General features: G+C 34.0%; 1 protein-coding gene across 6 annotated transcripts in view; it reads left to right on the plus strand.

Moving 5' to 3' along the window:
- Window positions 1–825: 825 nt before the first annotated feature.
- Window positions 826–24441, plus strand: part of LOC129801839 (protein unzipped) — a 30102-nt gene continuing 6486 nt past the window's right edge. The window contains exons 1-6 of one of the 6 annotated variants that reach the window (XM_055847201.1): window positions 827–920; window positions 1653–1770; window positions 1846–2042; window positions 19436–19911; window positions 22906–23370; window positions 23459–23611. In XM_055847201.1, coding sequence (XP_055703176.1) covers window positions 19456–19911; window positions 22906–23370; window positions 23459–23611 — 1074 coding nt within the window. In that variant the 5' untranslated portion in view covers window positions 827–920; window positions 1653–1770; window positions 1846–2042; window positions 19436–19455. The other 5 variants (XM_055847202.1, XM_055847198.1, XM_055847199.1 and 2 more) reach the window with 5 other exon arrangements.

The raw sequence follows: 24441 nt of genomic DNA on the forward strand, positions 1-24441 counted from the left end.
AAGCATTTTACACTCGCGTATTTTTCTTGTATTTAAGAAGTTTTCAAATTATATCTAAAGAATTTTCACTAAACAGTAACATTCTAGAAGAGTCAAGGAGCAAATTTATGTAATTCTCAAATTTATGTAATGTCGATATATTGTGGACTATAGAGCGATGGCCTATAGCGAGACTCTACTGTATCTATGTATTTTTAATGCTTTAGTTTTATAATATGGTTCCTTGTACTTAAAAACAAAGTTTGTACTGTATTTAACAGTAATTCCAAATTGCATCAACACTATGTAACACTAATTCCAAATTATATCGCTTTACCCTAATGCCATTTCACGCGTTTTTTTTCGGTCCCGAAAATGCGCATAATCCCGGGATTGAGTGTAGGGGGAAGTGGGGCACATTTGAAAGTGGGGCATGTTTGAAATTGGGATTTTTCACCTATTTTTAAATAAAATTGAGCTTTATCATGATATAATTTAGCTTCTCAATCTGTTTGTGCAGCTAAATTATATCGCGATAAGGCACAATTTTGTTTAAAAATAAGTGAAAATCCCAATTTCAAAGGTGCCACACTCCCCCCTATATTGCTTACAATATCTAATAGAATTTTTAGGAAGAAAAATCTTCGCTGCCATTAATATTACCTGTCTATTACAATCACCAATTCTTTTCCTTAATTTTCTGTCAATGGTACAGCATTCAACATAAGTTTCTTCTAATCATACGCATAACCGTAAAGCATAGCACTGATCTCTGTTTCATCGGAAAGGCAAAAGAGAGTATCTCTCCAGCCAAGTATCGACCAACAACTTTACTCTCTCTGGAGTCAGTTAGTTGACGACAGTTGTGAGGATTGGTTGTGTGTTATATCCCGTGCGCCGGAGAAGAAATATATATATTTTTGAAGTGTTTTATACAACAAGTAATTGACGCTATTCTTTTTTACTCTATTCCACAATCTAGTGTATTCCGTGACATGAAAAATAATCCCTCTCAAACAAGTGAAATTCAATAACTGGAGTACCTCTTTTATGCCATTCTTGTTTATTTTATGCCTGTGTGATTTTCGACGATGACGTCATATTTCCCAAAAACACACACACCCTGACAAGAAGAAGAGCATTAAATTAAAAGACCATATCAGAGTGTTTGGAAGCTCATCATCGGGTTTACGTTTAGATTAAAATGGCAAATTGATTGGTCTGCTTTACGCTTTTTTATCAGCTTTTTTTTTAGCATCTTGTGACGATATTTTTGGTAGATGACCGGGTGAAAAGTGGGTATAAAAACATTAAGGACATGCCAGTTTTTCCTAGGGTAGTTTTCTTCGTATGTGAGACGCGCACAAACGCATAGGAAAAATCAATATGAGTTGAAATGGTAAACTCTCTTCTTTAGCATCAGGAAATGCTATTTCCTTCCCCTCATCGCCCTTTTCTTCATTAATTTCTGTTGCAAGTTGCATAAAGTATTATCAGAAAATTGCACATATTTGTCCCTTTTCGATTGGTATTCCCTCTTTTAAACCAACCAAATGGACTACAATTCTCTCAATTCCAATCAATTGTTCTAGTCACATGATTCGAAGTAATTCCCAACTTTTCATCCCATTTTGTGGCTGTGTTCAATATTAACTACCTATTTCTATGTATAGCTCATAAATAGGACGCGCCATTAACGGTTGAGATCCCTGTTTCAACAGGAGCATGACCTTGATATACCCAATCAAAAGATTTTTTTTTTGCATATTTTTTCCTCATAAAATATCGATTGTGAGTGACACAGAAAATATATAAAATAATGTAACAATTGTAGTGATTTGTTTCTTAAATTTACTATTATAATAGCTCTGAGAGTGCCGAGAACGAGAAATTGAAAAAAATATTTTCAAACGTGATCTTCTACACCCAGTGGAAAAATTAAGTGTTGCGTATTGCAGATAATAGAACTGTAATAGCAAATAATTGCAAGTGCTTCAGAGTTGCTGGAGCGAGAATTTTTTTTGCAAGCCGTTTTGGAGGATATATAGAAAAATATTCACATTGTAAGTTATGCATTTTAGCTATCTATACTGTTTCAGTCAACAGTGAGTGACATTTAATTAAAACTTTGAGATATGTGTCAGAAGGTTTAAAACTAACAAATTTAAAATTCTAAGTTAAGAAAGCTTAAAGATATCAATTTAAGTAAATATTTACTAGTAAAGCATATATTAGTTTATTTCATGTTCTTTGCGGCTATTGATGCTTCTATATCAATCTTGTCTCAAAATGTTCTAGATGCTATTTAAGGATTTAAAAGGTTCTAGCCAGTTTCAAAATTAAGTTTAATAAAAATAAAGTAGTTTTACATTTTCCATTTCATCTTCGTTATTATCAGGATTTGTCAAATTTCTAGGAAATTAGATACATGAGAATTTTATTCAGTAATCAGAATTTGCCCTAAAAGACAGATTTATAGATTTTACACTTAAAGATTTATCTCAGAATTGAGCATCTGATTAGTAAGTAGAAGTCTGGTGACACCCACAAAAAATCTGTATCTTATAATCGATTTTCACAACCTATTTTGAAGTAGAAGCTTTATGTCGACTTTTGAATTAACGATCTTTTACTGCTTTTACAACGCTAAGGACTCTAAAATATTGAAACAATCAATTATTTAAATGATTGAAAAATATTTTCATTCATTTTTAATATGATTAATAAAAAAACATTTTCTTAATTAAAATGTTTCTTAAAAAATCTAAGGCCAATTTTCCATAAATTTTACTACTATTTGAGGTTAGGATATAAGATATGAAATTTACAGTAGAACCCCGCTATAGGCCATCGCTCTATAGTCCACAATTTATCGACCGTTGATTTCAAAACACTGATTTTTAATTAGGTTATGTTTTTTAGTACGCGTCATGCAATGTTGTCATAATTATTTTAATAGTTTTGGCAAACTTTATTGAGTAGTTGTGATAATTGTGATCCATAATGAAGAGAGCGAGAACAAGTACCACAATCGCAAAGAAAGTGGAAGCCGTTGAGCAATTTCAAATACTAAAAGTCGTTGATAATTTTAGAAAATGACATGGACTATATAGTGCGACCCAAGCGTCAAATCTGGAACCAAATATGGCCTATAGCGAGGCTCTACTGTATTTCATTTTTCATGTAATTGTATTGTCTTTCTTAAAAAAACAAGATAATAGGGGAAAATGCTCTCCTTTCGAACGTTCATGCCTTTGAATCATTTGAATTTCTTTTGTTTTTCGTAAGGGATTTATGCCCAACGCACAGTAACTTTTGTTTTGTAAACATGTTTTTGATATTTCAGTGAGAGTGAATGAAACCTAGATCTAGTCATCTCGCTCACTCTCACAGAAAATTTTGAAAACATGTTTACTGATAAAACTTATTGTGCTCTGGTCATTAGGGGAAAGTGCTCTTCCTTCGAACGTTCATGCCTTCGAATAATGTGAATTTCTTTTATTTTTCTTATGAGATTTACACTAAATTATCATGGAATTATCAACAATTGATGATAAGCCAACTAATATTTAATAGAAATGTGTAAGTCTCTTAGGAAAACTAAAAGAAAATTCACATTATTCAAAGGCATGAACGTCCGAAGTAAGAATACTTTCTCCTATAGCCCTACTAGGCATATTTTTTTTATATATAAATAAGACTTAAAAATAATTTGAATTTCAATTTTCGTTCAAACCTCAAATCGCGTAGTTGATCTCCCTCGAGTTATTTTCCATTGAGTAAAATGTGCAAGCGACATAAATTGTTCAAATTACTCTAAAATACCACCGTGATTTATCTGAAAGTGTCTGTCAACTCCAAATGCTCGATTATTGAAATATTTTATTACAAGTTTCATGTTTCCACATTTGCAAATTGACGCTGTGTGATTCTATTGATTATTTTTTCAACTCTATGCTGAAGTTATATGATGAAAAGCAACCGAAAGCTTAACAGCATATTCTACGATAAAAAAAAATCATATAAAAAAATTATAAAACACGACCGTGAATTTGTGCAGAAGGAACTTTATACATTTTCTGCCAAAGAATTTGACCTACAAATTCACTTTATTTCTTATTCTCTCTTTCTATTTCCTTTCGATAACGAGGGGTTGCTTGGAGCGAGTGGTAGAGTCACTTTATATGAGATTTTAATGAGAGTTCAATTTCAGCAGCAATGTGATGATTTTATTGATTTTTAATGCATCAACTTATGTTACAAAAATCAATTTATCCATATGGTAATTTTATAGTAGTGTAATTATAAGTGAAAAATTTAATGAAGTGGTAGTATTTCCGTTACAAATAAACTTGCCGTTTAGGGTATTTTTGCATCTAATAAATTAATATTAATTTTATGGCGTCATCCGCCATAAATGGCCAATTCTACTTTATTTGTTTATGTGATGAAGAGATGAAGATGAATACAAATACAGTGCACGCATCTCATTTTGTACAACCTTGAATATTTAGAATTAAAATTTTTCATTTGGTGAAAGAACTCATTAAAATTATAAGCATAAAAAAGTACTTATTTCTATTTTTTTTAATTACATAAACAAGTTCGAAAACATGCTTAGGCCTTATTGGGAAATTCCGTATGTGAAATAAAAAGTGTTGAACACGTTTTTTTTTCTTCCGTTGGATCTTTTTTTTTCATTCATATCAAACTCATATGTTTCCATTGTATGTAAATGTCACACTTTCTGCAGGTGGTACAATCAAGTTTGGGAAGATATGCCAAAATGAATTTCTCGACACGAGGGATGGAGGCAGACGTTAAAACGTCGACAATGTATCGTGTATTCAATAGTCGACCTTCACAATATTCATGCAAAATGTTCTATAATTAGTTAACTTCATTAAAGAGACTTCTTATATTTGCTTTAACCCCAAAAAAGCATATCTTAGCTGACTGTTCATGTGGCATTTCGATTGTATAGGAAAATTCTAAACAACCAAGGTTACTTAAGGCTTAGTGGGCTCAAGAGTTTTTGTGTGTCTGTATACCATCGTGGACACTAAAGAATAATTAAACTTTCGATACTCTTGTATACTAGTGCTGTATATGAAGCACAATACTAAAAAAGTAAATTAAAATAGTAGTTTAGAATTTCAAAAAATCAGCATACATTATATGCAACAAATGGAAAATTCCTTTAAGATTATTATTATATCACCTAATCTCAATATTCTCGCCTTATTCCTTCTTTGTCAACTCCTACGATGTTCAATGAGACAATCAATAAGATGTCAATTAAATTTTATTGTCTGTTGAATTTTCTTGAGGAGACACAACTGTGTTGAAAGATCATGATGAAGTGCTAATTAGGAAATTGCGAGAAACTTCTTTAAGCTAAGCAAAATTAAACACAAAAATCTTCATAATAAATCCAAATTGTTTAAGTAAAATCTAATAATGTAAGGTGAGATTCTTAACAATCTCACCTACTATTTTCTGTACTGTTTCATTTGACCTATTAATTAAAATTCTTTCATCAAAGCTTCTTTTGATGCTTCTTAATCATCTATCGTCGCCCTAACTCAAATTTACACTGCATATACTTATGCCATAGACACACTTACGACTTAAGCCGAGAGACGACTTAGAGGAAAATGATGGAAATGTAGTTTGACCATTATTTTCAGTATAATTACGCTAAGCCGTATAACTAGCTTTATTGAAAATATGAATTTATAATTTAAAAAAAAACATTTTATTAATTTTTAGGTAGGGAATCTTAACTTTAATTAGAAAGTTTAAATTATATTTATTTTACCTTTAATTAACCGGACTAATTTTAACTGTTTCGGAAAATTATTAATACAGATTGACTCACAAAAATATTGGCGAGATTTGGGCAAACTTTACCACTTCACATGCAATTGCGAGAACTTGGAGTGAATTGATGGGTTCCCCAATCTCTGGGCAAACTCTCCCTGTCGTTAACTTCCTGGGGAGGTCTCTTCTGCTCCAAAGCATTTAAAATGGTCCAAAAGATGCGAAAGGCTGGACGGAGCTCCCCCGACGGTATCCCCCTAAGGGGCAGCAGTCCTCCCACGTTGGCGACGTAACGTCCCCCGGAGGATGTTCCGTTGGGGCCCATCGAGGCTTTTGATGATCCAGCCATCTCCGTGGATCTTCCGAGGTGGCCTCCAGATCCAAGCCCAGAGGAGCCTTTTTCTCCCATCTCTCCACACAAAACACTTAACACAAAACACGACACGAGGTGCGCACTTTTTGGGGACTAATCACCAAGTGATCGGAAGGGAAAAAGATTGGGAGCCGGACAGCACAGAATTGGCACACACATCGACAATCCAACGGGATCCTTCCCGAATAATTAGAGTGGGAATATATCTTGCCTCCAGAGTTGAAATGAGGCAGATAAAGATAAAGTGACCGTAATATCTCCTCTTTCTTATAAAAAAAAAGAAAAAGAAAAGAAAAAAAAAATGATTTGACCTGGGCGCCACCAAGTTTAAAAAAACTTGGAAATAAAAGGACCGGATCCGAAAACCAAAAATCGAAAAACTGTAATATTGAGATCAACAAAAAGTTTAATACCGAAGGAGAAGTAAAACATTAAGTATTTAAACCGAAATAGAAAATTAATTATGGACCGACTTCTAAATTGGAAAAATAGTGACCGAGAATTGAATCTCTTCCGAGAAATGTATTTCACCAAACGAATCTCCAGAAGTGTACCCTGCTCATGATGGGCAGAGCACTTAACCGATCCCTGTGGGGCTCCGATTGAACCATTCCGGAGAAGAAAAAAAATAATTTCCTAATTTGCAGATAGGCTGCTGAATAAGACCCACCATCCCAGGCCTTACCAGTCTTCCACCTCCCGCACCCTTACCGTTATCCACCACCCTTCATTCCCATTTACTGTATTCCCAACTCCCTAGCCCAAGTATCACCAAGACTAAACAGGAGGATTTAAAGCGTAGGCTCATGATGTCCGAAATTCGAAGGCAGTTTTCGATAAAATAAAAAAAAAGGAAATGAGTACGGTGGAAATTCGAAGGAACTGGATTAAAAGAACCGATAATGTAGGCTGATGGTCAAAAGAAGGAAAAGAAAACTGAAAATCTCCAAAAATACTTCTCTTCATGAGTAAGAAAAAATATTAGAGAAAAAAAAGAAAATAAAAATAATATTGAGAAGAAAAAAAACAGAACCCGGTTAACATTTTTCCGAAACAAATGTCTCTTCACTCCTTCCCCGACGGAATGATTCCAAATCTCAGAATTAGGAGAATACCGGATGGGTTAGACAAGGATAGGAGTTCCGGGAAACTTTCAAAAGGATAAGAAACCAGATATTCCCGGTTGTTACGGCAACTCAAAAGTTTTGAAGTTAAGCTTCACTGGAGTTAAAATAGAAAGCTAAAGTATCTTATTCAGATACCTTAACTTTGGTCAGAGACAGTATCACCTTATTCAGGCAATCCTGCTCAACCCTTTTTTTTTAAATATGAAACAATGTTCCTGAAGGGAAATAAGAGATAGTTTAATAAAAAGAAAAAGAATGAAAAGCAAACTACTGTTGTCAGACTCAAACTTAATCAAAAATGGGTATCCAAAGAATTCTTACGAGGAGCCCAACGACGTCACTCGCCCCCACAGGCACCCACAGAAGTGCAATGCACTTCGGCAGCTAGGGAGAATCTCTGAATTTTAAGCAAGATAATCTGGAATCTAAATTCGCTTTTCTCTCTCTACCTCGTCCCTATCTTCAATTCATTTTAAAAATACATTTTGATAGTTTTGTTGTTGTAATTTATGTGCTTAGTATGCCACTCGAGATCTTCCAGCATTTCGCCAGGTCCCCCCATTACCAAAACGGAAGCCCAGTAATCACCTCCATCAAGACCGCACTATTTATCGGCTCACGATATGCTTGGATTCCGGCGTTTACCTTCAAGGTGGCTCCGTATGTGCGGATTTCAATCCCGGAGGCTAAGGTTGTAAATGATAGAACCTTCCTGAATGAAAGTTTTTGGTGCTATAGGTAGGATCTCCCTATAACCGTCGAAGTGGACACTAAACACGACAGGGAACGTGATGGAGTGCTCATGTTCCGATAGGATCCAGGCCGAACTATCTGGAAGTCCCTTAGAGCATTCAAGAGGATATAAAAGAGATAGCAAATATCTGAATGACACGATTTTCATTGATAAGTGTCAAAGAGGAACAGTAGTTAACAAAAAAAATATATAAACCCATTGCAAAAGGTTTATCAAACCGATCAATTAATTTTAAAGTTATATTTATAAATTTAAAAACGTGAGACTTTGCACCTTAAACCAAAAAGAAATGATAATATGTAAAAGTTTAGGATGGGAATAGGATCAAAATGAATGGAAGAGAAAATGAATCCTTTCCCCCGAGAGCAAAGAATAAAGGAGAATTTTCAGAAAATACCCTCTTCATCTGGATAAATAACAACAAGACTACCGAGCAAAAAAAAGGAGGCCCGAAAGGTTATCTCAACCGAAGAAACTCCGAAATTGTACAGGGAAAATTATTTTAAAAGATTTAGAAAGAGAAAAGGCAGGAATTTAAAGGACAAGGAAAAGGAAAGAGGTAAATCAGGAATACCCGAAAACATCCTTCGTCAATTGCAACCGAAAATAAGAGCCGAAGTTTCAATCCCCTCCAAGAGCACTTCCCTTGCGGAACGATAATTGGCTCTGGAGTAGGATATGGAACCCCTGAGCGCCTATAACCGATACCGACCGAATAATCTGAAAATTTAACCGACATCACCCAAGCAGCCGTGCACGACCATCAAGGGTAATTTCCGAAAGAGAGATATCCCGTGACATCATCTCACCGATAAAAACCCTGAATGACCGAAGCCAATGCTTCCGATAGAAGCCGTCCAAGGAACCGAGTGTTTTAGGCCGACTTCCTGAGAGGCTAAGTCAATGCTTCTAAGAGCATAAAAACCGAAATTCCGAAGGAAATGGATCTCAATCCCATGAAAGGCAGATGCCAATGCTTCCTAAAGAAGCTGTCCAATGGGTATCGATACCGAAAGGGTAGGAAAAAGTTTTTGGGCACCCCGAAAAGCTGATGGCAATGCTTCTAAAAGAAGTTATCTCGAGGTATTGGAAAAAGGAAAAAACCGAAGCAGATTAAACGGTGAAGAGTATAAAAAAAGATAAAAGAAAAAAAATGAAGTCGAAGTCCGATCCTATAGAAATCCGAAAAAATTAATCTCATATTCAAATTGCAATATAAATTGAGAGAAAAGAAAACCGATATTGAAATTAAATATTTTAAACAAAAGCGTAGGATTAACGGTAAAGTCTTTTTAGAGCACTGAACCATGATGATAAAGCTTCCCCAGAGAAACCATGCGGTTACCATGTGCAGATAATTTTTGGGCACGTGGAGTAAGAAAAATCCAAAGATTTCACTTTTATTCCCCCCAATTTTCCCACAATGCATAATTTCTTGGGAGAATTTAGGAAAACTATCACGGATATTTCAACTCTGAGGGGATCCCGATTATCGTTGAGGTACACACACAACATAAAACATAAAAGGGTCCAGCATAACTTTTCTACTGGCGTCCGGAACACAAGAAAATGCCAGATTTAGGAAAAGTAAACCGAAAAAGTTAATCATCCGAATTTTAACCGAAAAATTTCATAATTAATTACATTAAATACCGGAAAAATGCGCCAAGAATTAATTTTAGATTAAAGAAAAATTAAATTGATAGAGATACCGAATCTTTTAAAAATAAAAAAAATCAAATTCCTCAGGGTGAGAGCATCATTTTGCTATTCACATTCGTCCGGAGTTCATTGATAAGGAGATTCTTGGGGAAAGGAGATGTCCGAAGAAAAATCAAACACAATTCCTTCCATTCGTCCCAAAAATGCTTCTCAATTAGAAAAATTACGTTTATGGTTAACATAATCACGAGAGTGACCCTTCTCTCACTTCACAAAAAAGAAAAAATAGAAAAAAAAGAAAAAAATTATTAAACGTGGGTCGAAAGAAAAAAAAAGAAAAAAAAGAGAATGCACAAGGAGTGTGCAAATCTATTAGAAATAGAGAAAAAATGCTAGGGTCGTGGGTAATTTAACCGCTAGTTGGGCGCCAAATATAACTAGCTTTATTGAAAATATGAATTTATAATTTAAAAAAAAACATTTTATTAATTTTTAGGTAGGGAATCTTAACTTTAATTAGAAAGTTTAAATTATATTTATTTTACCTTTAATTAACCGGACTAATTTTAACTGTTTCGGAAAATTATTAATACAGATTGACTCACAAAAATATTGGCGAGATTTGGGCAAACTTTACCACTTCACATGCAATTGCGAGAACTTGGAGTGAATTGATGGGTTCCCCAATCTCTGGGCAAACTCTCCCTGTCGTTAACTTCCTGGGGAGGTCTCTTCTGCTCCAAAGCATTTAAAATGGTCCAAAAGATGCGAAAGGCTGGACGGAGCTCCCCCGACGGTATCCCCCTAAGGGGCAGCAGTCCTCCCACGTTGGCGACGTAACGTCCCCCGGAGGATGTTCCGTTGGGGCCCATCGAGGCTTTTGATGATCCAGCCATCTCCGTGGATCTTCCGAGGTGGCCTCCAGATCCAAGCCCAGAGGAGCCTTTTTCTCCCATCTCTCCACACAAAACACTTAACACAAAACACGACACGAGGTGCGCACTTTTTGGGGACTAATCACCAAGTGATCGGAAGGGAAAAAGATTGGGAGCCGGACAGCACAGAATTGGCACACACATCGACAATCCAACGGGATCCTTCCCGAATAATTAGAGTGGGAATATATCTTGCCTCCAGAGTTGAAATGAGGCAGATAAAGATAAAGTGACCGTAATAGCCGTCTCTCGGCTAATGCCCTGGACACACTTACGACTAAAGTCCAGAGACGACTAAGCTAGTTCATAGCCAAGTCAGTTCCTGACACACTAAAAATGAGGCTTAGCACCACAAAACATAACTTCCCTGAGTTTTTATGCAGTTATTTCTACTGAAATGCACTAATACTCCTCTGAAAATGAAACTATTTGTAATATCATGTCTCAGTACACGTCCAATAATTATTGTTAATTACAATTATTTGTGAGGTGGAAGCTAACTCGCGACTTAAGCCAATTTTAGCTATTTTGGTGAGTAATTTTTGTTGTTATACGTGAATTGTGAAGTAAATTTAAAAGTAGTTTCATTTTCAAAGGACTACTAGTGTATTTCAGTAGAAATATTTGCATAAATACCAAAGAAAGTTATGTTTTGTGAGTGCAAGGAAATGTTGAGCCTCGTTTGTAGTGTGTCAGAAACTGACTTGGCTATGAACGAGCTTAGTCGTCTCTGGACTTTAGTCATAAGTGTGCCCAGGACATAATTCTCATGTCTGTCAAGGCCCTTACTCTCTATTTACTAGACTTCATGAATGGCCGCAAAATTATTGAATTATTTTTCAATTAGTTTTGGTTATTACATTACTTTGTATGAGCTTGAAAATTTGAAATTATAAATTTTGAATTAATACCTAATTCACAATTCTTAAAAAAACAAAAACGATTTTCGTGGCTGTATGTCCATCTACATCTTCGTATATATAACCCTTTGACGACGGGACATTTTTCACTGACCGAAAAACAACAACAAAAATTAAACCAATAAACAAAATCAAAGAAATGTTTTACATCTAACTTTGAAAAATCCAACAGAGGCTGATACGGTGTATCTTTTACTTCCATGGACCATAGGGACAAAAATAGCCTAAAATTTTAAGTACTTTTTCTAACAATATCAATGAATGATAATTTTCACTGGAATGAAAAATATGTATGAGTATTGTAGTTTCTATTCCCAAAAGAGTTTTGCTTGAAAAAAAAAAGAAATATAAAAAAATAGTCAAAATCATTTAGCAAATGCGATAATTTAAAAATTAGTCACTTTTGAGCTTAAATTATTTACTGTGTATTAAATAAAATATAAAATATTCTAGATTCCTACAACCTGCCACTCGATCACGTATAAACAATAGAAAAACAAAGTTTAGATAGTCAGGAAAAATTATTTTCTCTATGGGTCAGCGGTGAATCGATCCCCTACAGAGATAGGGGAAAGTGCTCTCCCTTCGAACGTTCATGCCTTCGAATAATTTGAATTTCTTTTGTTTTTCGTAGGAGATTTACACTAAATTACCACGGAATTGTCAACAATTGATGATAAGCTAACTAATATAATTAATAGAAATGTGTAAGTTTCTTAGGCAAACTAAAAGAAAATTCACATTATTCAAAGGCATTAATGTTCGAAGGGAGAGCACTTTCCCCTAACCGTTTTTCTTTTTTAAGAGAAAACGTTTCAAACGTTTATGTGAAGTACTGTTTATTTATCTCTGATTTTTAGGATGGTTATCCACTGGAGAAATGCAGTTTAGATTTTTTTCTAAAATTACAAAATTTTGTATATAAGATAAATTTAATATGTGATCATTTTATTTTTATCTGAAAATTAAAAAAAATAATCAAAATGCCACTACACCATAGTTTTTCAGATGTTTTAAAATAATATTAACAATTAAATACAGAATTTTATGATTTCAATCATTATGTAAAATTTAGAGAATTGTAATTGTTTTTTTTTTAATTTTGTAATTGAATTTTTGGATTTAAAAGAACTCTAATTGAATTTTTTTGAATTCGCATCTTGAAGTAAACTTTAAATTTAAATGAAGTGTGCATATTTGAATTTCGTATTCTAATTACACCAAAAAAGCAAATAAAAATATTTTATTTGCGCCAATCTTAAAAATATATGGTGTAAGAAACTGAAAAATAAATAAGATATTAATTTAACTAATGGAAAATACCTCTGGCAAAAACACAGAACTGTAAAATCGAAATGCCTTCTTTTCTGAAAGCCCCAATAGTTGTAATTTAATTTCGTCTTTTTTTTGTATTCTCCACCGGAAATGAAGAGTAAGAGGATTGTTCTAGTTGGCCACCCAGATGATGTAACGGGTTTTCAATGTTGAGCAATTTGCATAAGGGGGTTCCGATCTATTGGCCAAAAAAATGCTGTTTTTGCAGATGGTCTCTGAGAATGATGGTGCATTAAAAAAAAAGAGTTATACAAATATTTAACGCGTCAGTATTTGTTTTTCTCAGTAATTTTCCCATTTGTTTGATCGATTTTCAAGAGCTCTCATTGATGGTGACAGAATGGTGAAATGCGATGATGCCATTGAGTTTAGGTCATCGTTCTCACCAACATATTTCATATTGAAAATGAGTATAAGTTGTTGGTGGAAAAAGGCACTGAAAGGCAGACTGTAAAGATCTAACTGTATCTATGCTCGCGGCATTTTCCTCTTCAACTTGCACATGTATTCTTGCAGAGTTCATCCCAGACAATATAAGAATAGGTTGAATTAGGTACTCACTAGAGTTTAAAATTGAGATCTCTACGAGAATACAAGAACATACGTGAAGATATATACAGCAAAAAAAAAAAACAGAGAAAACGAAACACCTCCATGAGAACCGGTTTAAACAATGCACGAAGCTGGAAAAAAATTACCTCACAATTCTTATGACTATTCAAGAATGGTACTTCTTGGAGAGCATGATGTTAGTGAAGAGATGTGAATTTCATTCGGTTTGGACGATTTTGCGCTACCGCTTGAAAATTGAAATCAATCGATACACAACACCTTTCTGATTGAATCACGCGGGAAATGTTATGTAAAAGTTGCAGCTCGTGTCTCCAGTATCTCCGTTTGAACGATGAAACCTCACAAATTGATTATGCTAGTGTTGCATTAAAGTGTTTGTATTTAAATTGCAGTCGCATCTTGTATCAACTAGTTTTCCTCCTTTCTCAATTTCTTCCGTCCAAGAATGGAAAGTGATCTGTAGATGATCATCACTTCCGGAAGTAACTCTGAATAACGTTATGAAATCGGTTTAATTTTTAAATTGAGACCAATTATCTGGCAACCAGTTTAGACACATAAAAAACACAATACTTCCTCATTACTTTATTACATAAATTCATCTTTTGCCTCTATAATTCTAAATCGCATTCATATGGAAGTCAGAAGAATCACTTTTGGTAACTCCATAGTTCAAAGAGAAAAAGAGTAAAAAGAAATATCTTGTGATAAATGGGTCTTTAATGACAAAGTGACAAGATAATCGCGTTAAGTTAACATCATGGTTCAGGTTCTCATTTTTTTCAGTATTGTTGCATGAATTGAATAATAATATGCAGATTATAATTAAAATAACATGAAAAAAGAGTAATCGTCACTTGTTAATTAACTTACACAATACGAATGTATAATAAATCTCATAATTGTGTCTTCCACTGTCAAGATTACCATTTTAATAATCAAAATTCTTCGTCTTGGTTAAATATTCTTAATTAAACTTCCTAATGCGATACATTGTTCCATGGTTATTTGGAGAAAAAATACTCAGAAGAAAGTTGGACACTTCTAAATTGATCTCACTGAAGAATTATGAAATTTTTCAAGTTGGTATTCAAGCAAGATTGATAAAGAAATAAAGAGCTATGCAAGAAACTCCCAGCAAAATGATTAATGAAGTGCAGTAACTTGTGCAGATGGCTCTCAGCCAAAAAAAAATCCGCAACAAAGCTTTAGTAAATCAAAACGCAATTGCAGAATATTGGCTATATTGTTAATGAGGCACTACTTGCAAAAATATGTAATTTATAATATTGTAGATTAAATAGACTTGATTGAAAAATATAAGAGTTTACGGCGTTTACCGGAATGTTTTAGCCTTAATTATCTTGTTGGATTACTTTAACATCAATTATTTCACGCATTTTCTTGCAATAAATCGTACATGTAATTAAAAGCGTAAATAAATTAGTAAGAAACGTTTTTAAATGAAGCTAAAATATTTTTGTATAAACTGAAAGATAATGTATGATATATTGAGAGAATGAGATTAATTACATATAAAATGTTTGAACAAGGGGGAGATATTAGGGTCCAAAGTGGTGTACGTGTAACAGCTGAAAATGAAGTGCTTCGAAGTTCTTGGAAGCGGGAGTGTCCGAAAATAAAGTCTTCTCTGTTTAATTCGAAAAATTTGGTTGACAATTTACAAGTTCGGTTATGATAACAAAACGGAGTAAATAAAGCTAAAATTTATTATAGCTTAATTTTTGGTGTAATTTCGCCGACGAAATATTCTGTTGACGGTTATAAATTTATTCTCAATATTTATTATTAATGAAAAATGTGTCTTTCATTGCAATATAATTTTCTTTAATTTTTACAGGAGTTTCAAATTCATGTAGTTGTTCACAAATAATGATTTAGGGTAAGAGCTCATAATTTTGACCAGTCTGCTTATAAGCATCGATGTTCCAAGTTTGAAGTGCGATATTTTCAATACTAATTTACTTTTTTTGTTACTCTCTTTTCACAAGGGTTGTTTAGAAACTTGGCAAGCTATTTATCGTCTTATATTTACTAAAATTTGTTTTAACACGTTTAAAAATGAATTGATATGTAGAGGTGAATTTGACTCTTATTTTGGACAACTTGGCTGCAAATTTGGACAGCTAATCCGCCTCAACAGGATGCCCATTGTTCTTCATTTCATGAACCAATCTTACCAAGTCCTCTTCCTGTTTATATAAGAGAATCGTAGAATGTCACAAGAAGCCCGGAAACTTTCCATATCATTCATTAAAATGAGTTGAATTCGGAACTCCAAATACATGCGGATTCGTTCATTTCCTGGCCTTTCCGGGAGCCTTTCAAGGCATTTCTCGCTACATCTCTTTCGTAGAGATGATGCTCCTTCGTTTCTCTAGGCATTTGTTCAACCTAGTCATCACAAAAGCTAAAACTTTACGAAATTTCGTGAGAAAAACACCTGTCCAAAATAACAATCATCATTTCACTGGTATATGTCTTTAAAATTTTCCCATTTTTCACACGAAAAATCTAATTCACAAGGCAAATCTCACTTCATGTCAAATTTACAAATCACCACTAACGTGAATCAACACAATATTCAATAATATCACTCAAAAAAAGCGAAGAAACATTGCTAGTACTTCACCACAGCTAAATAAGACTGAAGTAAACACGAAGTTCTGTCATATTTCTCGTAAGCAATTGCTTACAAGCTTCAAAATTTAACGTATTTAATGTTAAAATCTTCCAAAAAGAACAAATATTTAGATAGAATTCATTATTCATCAAATATTGGAATAAAAATCCATAATTTTAATCAATTTATTTTTAGTGTCCAATTTTATCCTCAAAGTGTCCAAAATAAGAAACTGGACAAAATTATGAGCCTTTCCCCTACCTATTGCAGTTGACTTTGAATAATTTTCATGGCAATATTTCCAATATTTGTGTGGAAGAAAATTTATGGATAACATTTGAAGATATTTTTAAGGTTGTGGAAAACAATAATTCAATCGTATTTCGCTATTTAGAAAATCTTGGATGTATTTAAAAGCTCGATACATGAGTGCCATATCTTTTAACTGAAAGAAATAAGGAGAAGTGTAGGTGTATTACGGGTTATTATGGTACTTTTTTATGGTAATTTTTTAACCAAAGATCTTTGTATTCAATTCCGGAGTATAGGATTTGCCGGATCATGAGCTGTGGTTGAACGGGTGCGAAGTCTTTGGGGTTAACGGCAATGAAGTGATAGCGTGGTGGTGCATAGGGTTTTGACATTAACCTTAAAAAGATCTCACTTATCTGTCCGCTAACCTGTCGCTTGATCTATTTTTCAGAGTAACTTAAGTTACTTTTTCAAATGTGACAAGGAAATTTTAGCCGATAAAAAATTATTAACTTGATAAAGAATTATTTTTGATACGATATTAATTTTTTTTTGAAATGTATAAATAATATTTATGGATTAAAAGCAGCTCATTTTGAAAAAGAAAAATTCTAAAAAGTTATTTTTTTTTATCATTGCTCCCACTTGATTTCTCAAATATACCTTTGTAAAAAAATTTTGGCCGATACTGTATTTCTGAAGTACTGAATCAGTTGTTGCACTCGTACTTTTAGTATATTTTAGTTTTAGAGACTTTCCAATATAGTTTCAATAAATTAGAAACTACAATACATTTTTAAGAGATTCTCTTTTCCAAAAGTAGTTTCACTAGTCTCTTAGAAAATCCATAGAAAGAAATTCTGTTGGTCGTAAAACACAGATAATATTAAAATACCAATAGTAGTAATATTAAAATACCAATAGTAGTACCGCTAGAAATTCAAAATATAAGCAAAATATTAAAAAAAATATAGGGGAGACTGGGGCACATGTAAACATTTTCGATAGATTCCAATATGAGGTGATTTTCTAAGCACACATTGATTTTTTGGAAAATCTTTCTTAGCTCATGTTTTACCCTTGGGTATAGGCAAAACATCGAGGGTAATGCGGATCCTGGGAAATAATTGAGTTTTCCATAAAAATAAAATTTGTGTCACTGTGCATTTTTCTTTTTTCGCAAAATACCTGGGGTAGAAGTAAACACTTTCTGGGGAGGATGTAAACACCCTCTTTTCCACCCTTGAAATTAACTTTGCACCACTTTCAATTATTTTAATTACTTAAAAGATATATAAAGACTGTATATTTTTCAAAAAATTACTACACTTTTTACAAAGAATAATTAAAATAGCAAAAAAAACTAATAGCATGCAAATCAAAGACATTTTTCAATGGATTTTCCCCATATTTTGGCATCATGTGACTTCTTATTGAACACAGCGCCACCAATTTTTTGAATTAGACATTTCGCATGAAGGTCAATTTCCCGCTCTTTTACCTATGCATTTTGTGAAATTGAAAAGAAAATGTTTTTTCTACTAACGTAAATTAAGAGAATTTTCTAAACTTCTCTAATAAACTTCTCTCTTCTAAACTCTAATTTCTACTAAAGAAATTAAGAGTATTTTCTGCATTTTCTTCCTAAAAATTTTTGCGCGGGACTTCTTCTTCTTCTCTTCTTTAAAGTTTTTGTAGGGGCCGGACGCCGGACGTCTCTTGACATCCACACAGCCTTTGCGCGGGACAACGAAAAATTTTCCACCATGAGATGCAGCTGTCAAACGAATGAAATGAAGAAGAAGAAGACAAAATATTTTGCCATTCATTCTACCCTCGCGACATCTACAATTACGGGGAAATTGCCTGTTTACATCTACCCCAAATGCTGTTTTCTGACCAATTATTAATTCTTTTAAAATAATGAAAATCTCAATTTCTCTAGTAAATGCATTAATATAATCATAAAAGATGTAGGAAAGAACTAGTATTGCTAAATTTCGATTATTTTACACAGTTTTTAATTTCCAGGTGGAAATCCAAATGACCAAAATAATCGAAATATCAACATTTTCAGAAAAAATGGCTTTTATTTTTAAAGTATTAGGATTTTATTGACCAATTCATCTGTGGACATACATCCCCATGATGTCTATGAATGCTTATTGGTTTTATCCTCTAAAGTCTTAAAATTAATGAAAAAATCAGTGTTTACAACTACCCCTGTTTACTACTACCCCAGTTCCCCCTACATAAAAATAAATTTATTGAGAATTTTTTAAGTTTTTTAATTAGATTTTTTATATTGTTGAATAAATTACTGATTCCTAAGTATGAGAAGTGCATGAAGTGCAAGAAGTACTGAAAGTACTGGAAGTATTGCAAGTTTTTCGGGAGTCTTCCGAAATGCTGGAAGTGTAAAGGGCTCTTCCATGAAAATTTTGGAAGTGTCTGGAAGTGCTGTACACATTTTCAGCCTAACATCTCCCCCTTGTGTTTGAAAAATTTTCAAAATTCATCATCTACCATTTTAATTGAAAAAAATAGTTGAAGAAAATTATTTTGCATGAATCCGCAATTTCTTGAGCAAATAATCAATGAAAAGTTATTAGAGATAAATTGTTCTCATTGTGTTCTATTGTTTATTTGAATAATACACACATGGAAGTGGATAAATTGTAATTTGTTGACAATAATTGTTGCCTCCTAATTCAAAAATGTCTTAAATTTTCCACTTCCATTAGAACTACTTTAGTAATTAATCAAAAGATTAAACAAGTCCAATAGGAATTTGGATAGTTATCTTGGTGGTCAATGAGAACACCACAACATCTCGAAAATACCCCCCATATTGAAGTTCTTTGTGCTAAAGAATGAATCACACAAGAAACATTCAGATTTGGTTATTTTCCATTTAGTAAAGGAGTTCAAGAAATTACCAATTTGGGTTGAATAATTATCTGATGAAGTACAGGGCGTGCCTTGAGGACCAGCCTCAACACGCAGTGCTTTGGCAATATAATAGGCTATAAGGTACTGTGCTTTCTCACATTTGCAGAACTCTTGGCAGCAGGGAAGATGAGACCACTTGTGTATATAATGTGGATACTGGGGGTGGTAATTGGTACTCTCACCGTGGACACTGTGGCGGCAACCAAAAGTGTGCTTACATTCAAGTTCATCAGTGGCCAAGTGGGCCAACTCGTCACATCCAGCACGCTAGTTTGGGAAACCTTCACGGGAGAACCCAAACAAATGGAATTCGCGGTCAAAGGGGGCAGATACATTCGAGAGGAAGACAGCTATCCCATCTACGTATGCCGAGCCCTTATCGATGGCATTTACACAAGTGGTCACACAACTAAACACCAGGAACGAACTGTGTGCACAGTGTCTCAACCAACATCAACCAAAACCCATCACGCATTTGATATCCTCGTGAACAAGGGTAATGGTGGTAAACTCACGTGGAGACCTTGGAGTAAATTCAGCGGTGGAACTCCTACTGGAGCTGTTAGTGCCACCGGCGGACACGTAAGAAATATATTTTGATTACCTATAACGCTGTGTATTGCGAGATAAATCATTGACTGCATGAGTCAGCATCCTCAGAAGAGGTTCAAATTCATCTCATACGAAATTTATGTAAAATAATTCAGTAGAATGAGAAATGATTCAACCATAATAGCGATTCCAATCCGCAAAAAAATTACTCTGACTCAAAAATGACTGGTTTTTGGTGTACAAAAAATGGTCAAAAAGATTACTCTTAATTGGAATCTTAAAAGTTAGTCGTATTCGCGTCGTATTTTGGTCACAGCATTACTCAATATTGAATTACAGTAGACTCTCGCTAATTCGGTTCTTTTAAGATCGGGCTACTTTTAAATTCGGGCAGCAGTTAAATTTGAAAAAAGTTTGTTGTCATTTTTCAAGTTTGATAATGATTATCAAATGAATCAAATATGCTCAAATTTGGCATGGTTTGTCTTAGTTCTGATGTGCTTTTGCATTATTAAGGGGTTTTCATGAAATTTACGTTTTATTTGAGTGTGTAAACTCAATATCTATATGCACATGAATAAGAAATCGTTGCATTTCAAAAAGTTTGTCGCCCGAATTTCCGTCTAATTCAGCTGACATTTCGGCCCCATATGCCCGAATTTGAGAGAGTCTACTGTAGTAATATTATCGTTATTTTACGGTTCTAAAGTTTACTCTGCCATGCGGTAACAAAAGCGACTCCAAACGACGATCTTTTTCCGTACAAAAAATGACGCGCCAAAACCAATGCATTTGGCGTCCTTCTCTAATGCATAGGTACAAAATCGACGTACGCACTTTGAATGAAGACGTTAAGTACACTTTACAACTTTGTATTGCACTACCACCGTAGACACTATTTTCTCAACAATTCATCACATTTTCTGTCGTTTTCTACTACGCTCTATGTAAATTTCTCTCATTTTTCCCTAATTCACTACTCACATTTGCGAAGATTTTTGCCGTTCGACTATTGCTGAATGAGGCATCCGATATGTTGAAAATTTTCCAACTGAATAGCAACAATACCAGGGGCCCATCAAGCCTAATAAAAAGTGAAGCTATTTCTCAGTTTCCCTTGTAAAAATTTTCCAGACATTGCACCGTGACTTAAACAAATTTGCTCGTAGTTCTTGTATTATTTCGGCGGACATTATGAAATATGTATTTTTAGATATAGCTTTTATGCACGATTTCGAAATATATCAGACTGATAAGTCAATTCTCTTTAGGAAAAAGCTTGCCAATAGTCTTCAGTGCCTCTATACAAAAACGTATGGAAAAATGAAATGTCGATAGGCCCTTGACAACACAAAAAAAATGTTTTAAAATTTTCACTAAATAGGTCTTTTCGACACAAAATTTTAATCACAGGACACTACAGAAACTGGAGCAAACTCCTGAACCACAAAATTTCATTTTACAAAAAAATGTTTATGTTGTTATCATGCAAAAAAATACATAGGGGAGACTGGGGCACATGTAACCATTTTCGATAGATGCGAATTTGAGGTGATTTTCCAAGGACACCGTAATTTTTTGGAAAATCTTTCTTAGCTAATGTTTTACCCTTGGGTATAGGCAATACATAGAAGGTAATGCGGATGCTGGAAAATAATTGAGTTTTCCATAAAAATAAAATTTGTTTCACTGTGCATTTTTCTCTTTTCACAAAATACCTGGGGTAGAAGTAAACACTTTCTGGGGAGGATGTAAACACCCTTTTTTCCACCCTTGAAATTAACTTTGTACCACTTTCAATTATTTTAATTACTTAAGAGATATATAAAGACTGCATATTTTTCAAAAAATCACGACACTTTTTACAAAGAATAATTAAAATAGCAAAAAAACTAAAAGCATGCATATCAAAGACATTTTTCAATGGATTTTCCCCATATTTTGACATCATGTGACTTTTTATTGAACACAGCACCACCAATTTTTTTCGTAATCTATGAATTATAGATATTTCGCATGAAGGTCAATTTCCCACTCTTTTACCTATTCATTTTGTGAAATTGACATTGCCTGGTTACATCTACCCCAAATGCTGTTTTCTGACCAATTATTAATTCTTTTGAAATAATGTGAATCTCAATTTCTCTAGTAAATGCATAAATATACCTAAAAGATGTAGGAAAGAACTGGTATTGCTACATTTCGATTATTTTACACAGTTTTTAATTTCCAGGTGGAAATCAAAATGATCAAAATAATCGAAATATCAACATTTTCGGGTAAAATGATTTTTATTTTTAAAGTATTAGGATTTTATTGACCAATTCATCTGTGAACATACATGCCCATGGTATCTATGAATGCTTATGGGTTTTATCCTCTGCAGTCTTAAAATTAATGAAAAAAATCACAGTGTTTACAACTACCCCAGTTTACTACTGCCCCAGTTCCCCCTAATTTTCACTTAATTCCTGTCGGCACTGTACTTTTTCGAATCACAACACACATGTCTACCGGAAGAGCTTTTTCTCCCAATGCACACTATAATATTGTTGAGAAAACACGCGAAAATATCAATTACTTTGCGAATTTACAGCACTGAATTGCTCTATTTGCCATTTGACAAGTTAAATTACCCCTCAGATATACCCAGTGAGGGGAAGATTTTTTATAGGGACACTGGAAGTCAGCGTCATATTTTAGTCATGAGCGAGTAATTTCAGAGTTATTTTGACGCCAAATGACTTCCGTAATTACCGTCATATTATTTCCCACTTACCGTCATTCGACTCTCTGACGACCGTCATAGGACCCGATTTTGGAATCCAACGGTAATCTTACTCCAAATTGCTATTTGGGTATGAGATATTGATTTTATACGCGTCCTCAATTAAACACTTCCGTTCGCTGCTTGGAAAAAAATTGCAAATCCCAACATATAATATATACTTATCATACAGCGACAAAATCTGGAAAGAAGTTTCACGAAAGCTATACACACCTATATTCATTCTAACTTTACAGGTAGAAGACCCCTATGTGGCTCGACATATTTCAAAAGCTCATTCAGACCCAAAGCATGAACACCACCATCTGATAATGGGACAGGATTACGATTTAGGTCGCTTTGATCCTAAGGAACGTTTAGGGAAAGTTATAGTGAATCAAGGAGATCGCGAAGTCGAATACAATGATGGTGAAATTTTAGTGGAGACTGAACCGGTACGTTATGAATTGCGTCAGATAAAGATGGATAAGTTCAGGACGCAAATACAACGAAATACCACAGAATTAGCCTCCACAGTATTAGCCAACTTGGAAACTATGTCAAACCTCGTTGAAACAGTCATAACTTACGATTACGATCGAGTGGAATATTGGGGTACCCATGATGGAATCGCAAGGGGTCTTGAGACATCAGTTTATGAGACAGGCAAATTTCCAAGTGAGATTAATTGGGGATTAAAAGTCACCGAAAAAGTCATAGAGGTATAGAAAAAAATTATATGCGATAATATCTCATATATTGAAGATTTTGTTATATTTTTTTTTTGTTACTTTCATTTTATGTTCACAGACAAAAACAGTGAGTACGATTTTAATGCCAGGGACAGCCCTAAATGTTACAGTCCGAGGAAATTATACCAAAATTGAGGGGCCCTACTCAGCCACCCTCGTAGCGTATTATGCAGATAATGACAATGCAGTGTCTCGCACAATTAGGGCAGTGGTAAGTGCTCATGAATATTTTCTGTTTTTTTTTTATTGTTTTGCTTTATGCACTCTCAAGAGTGTCTATACAATTATTTTTATTAATATGCCCATTGATATGAATATAAATGAAAGAGAAAGAGTAGTATTCTGTGTGGCAATACAACCCGTCATTCACACTTAGAATTTATTTAAAAAAAAGAGATGGCAAAACATCCCAGATTTGCGGAATGCTCGAACTCACGAGATAGAACTCACCGTGAATTAGTTTTTTTTGCATAATCCTTTGGAATCACTGATCTACTAGAGATCAAATTGATTCATAAATCACAAAAGCTTTTGAAAATCAAAAATCGGTACTTTACCGATTCATTACCGATGAAGGCCGATGCAGTCGGGTTGGAAATTGCAATACTTTTCCAAAAAATCCAAATTTAACCAAATCGGTTGAAAAATGAGCCCCCCAAAGTGGTTGACCTTTGACCTTCAATAATTCAAAATGGCGAATTTTCCAGCCATAGGTATGTTTGAGCGAAATGTTCGCCTGGACTATTTAGCTCTAAAGCATGTCCAAAAATCATTGAAAAACTTCGGCCAATTTTGAGAAAAACCGAAAAAACATTATTTTTAGGGAATGTTGATTATTGGGGATGTAAAATTATTCAAAAATCGGTACTTAACTCTTTCCGGACCGCAGCATATGCTGCAAGATAAATTCACAATTTTTTAATCAAAAATATCTAAGCTCAGGAATTAATTGAGGTCCTACAAAAAATATCTTACATTTGGACATCCTTATAGTTTGTAATCATCCACAAGAATCGGATTTTTATCAGTTCTGAATAATTA

The sequence above is a fragment of the Phlebotomus papatasi genome, chromosome 2 (assembly GCF_024763615.1).
Source record: "Phlebotomus papatasi isolate M1 chromosome 2, Ppap_2.1, whole genome shotgun sequence".
Lineage (NCBI taxonomy): Eukaryota > Metazoa > Arthropoda > Insecta > Diptera > Psychodidae > Phlebotomus > Phlebotomus papatasi.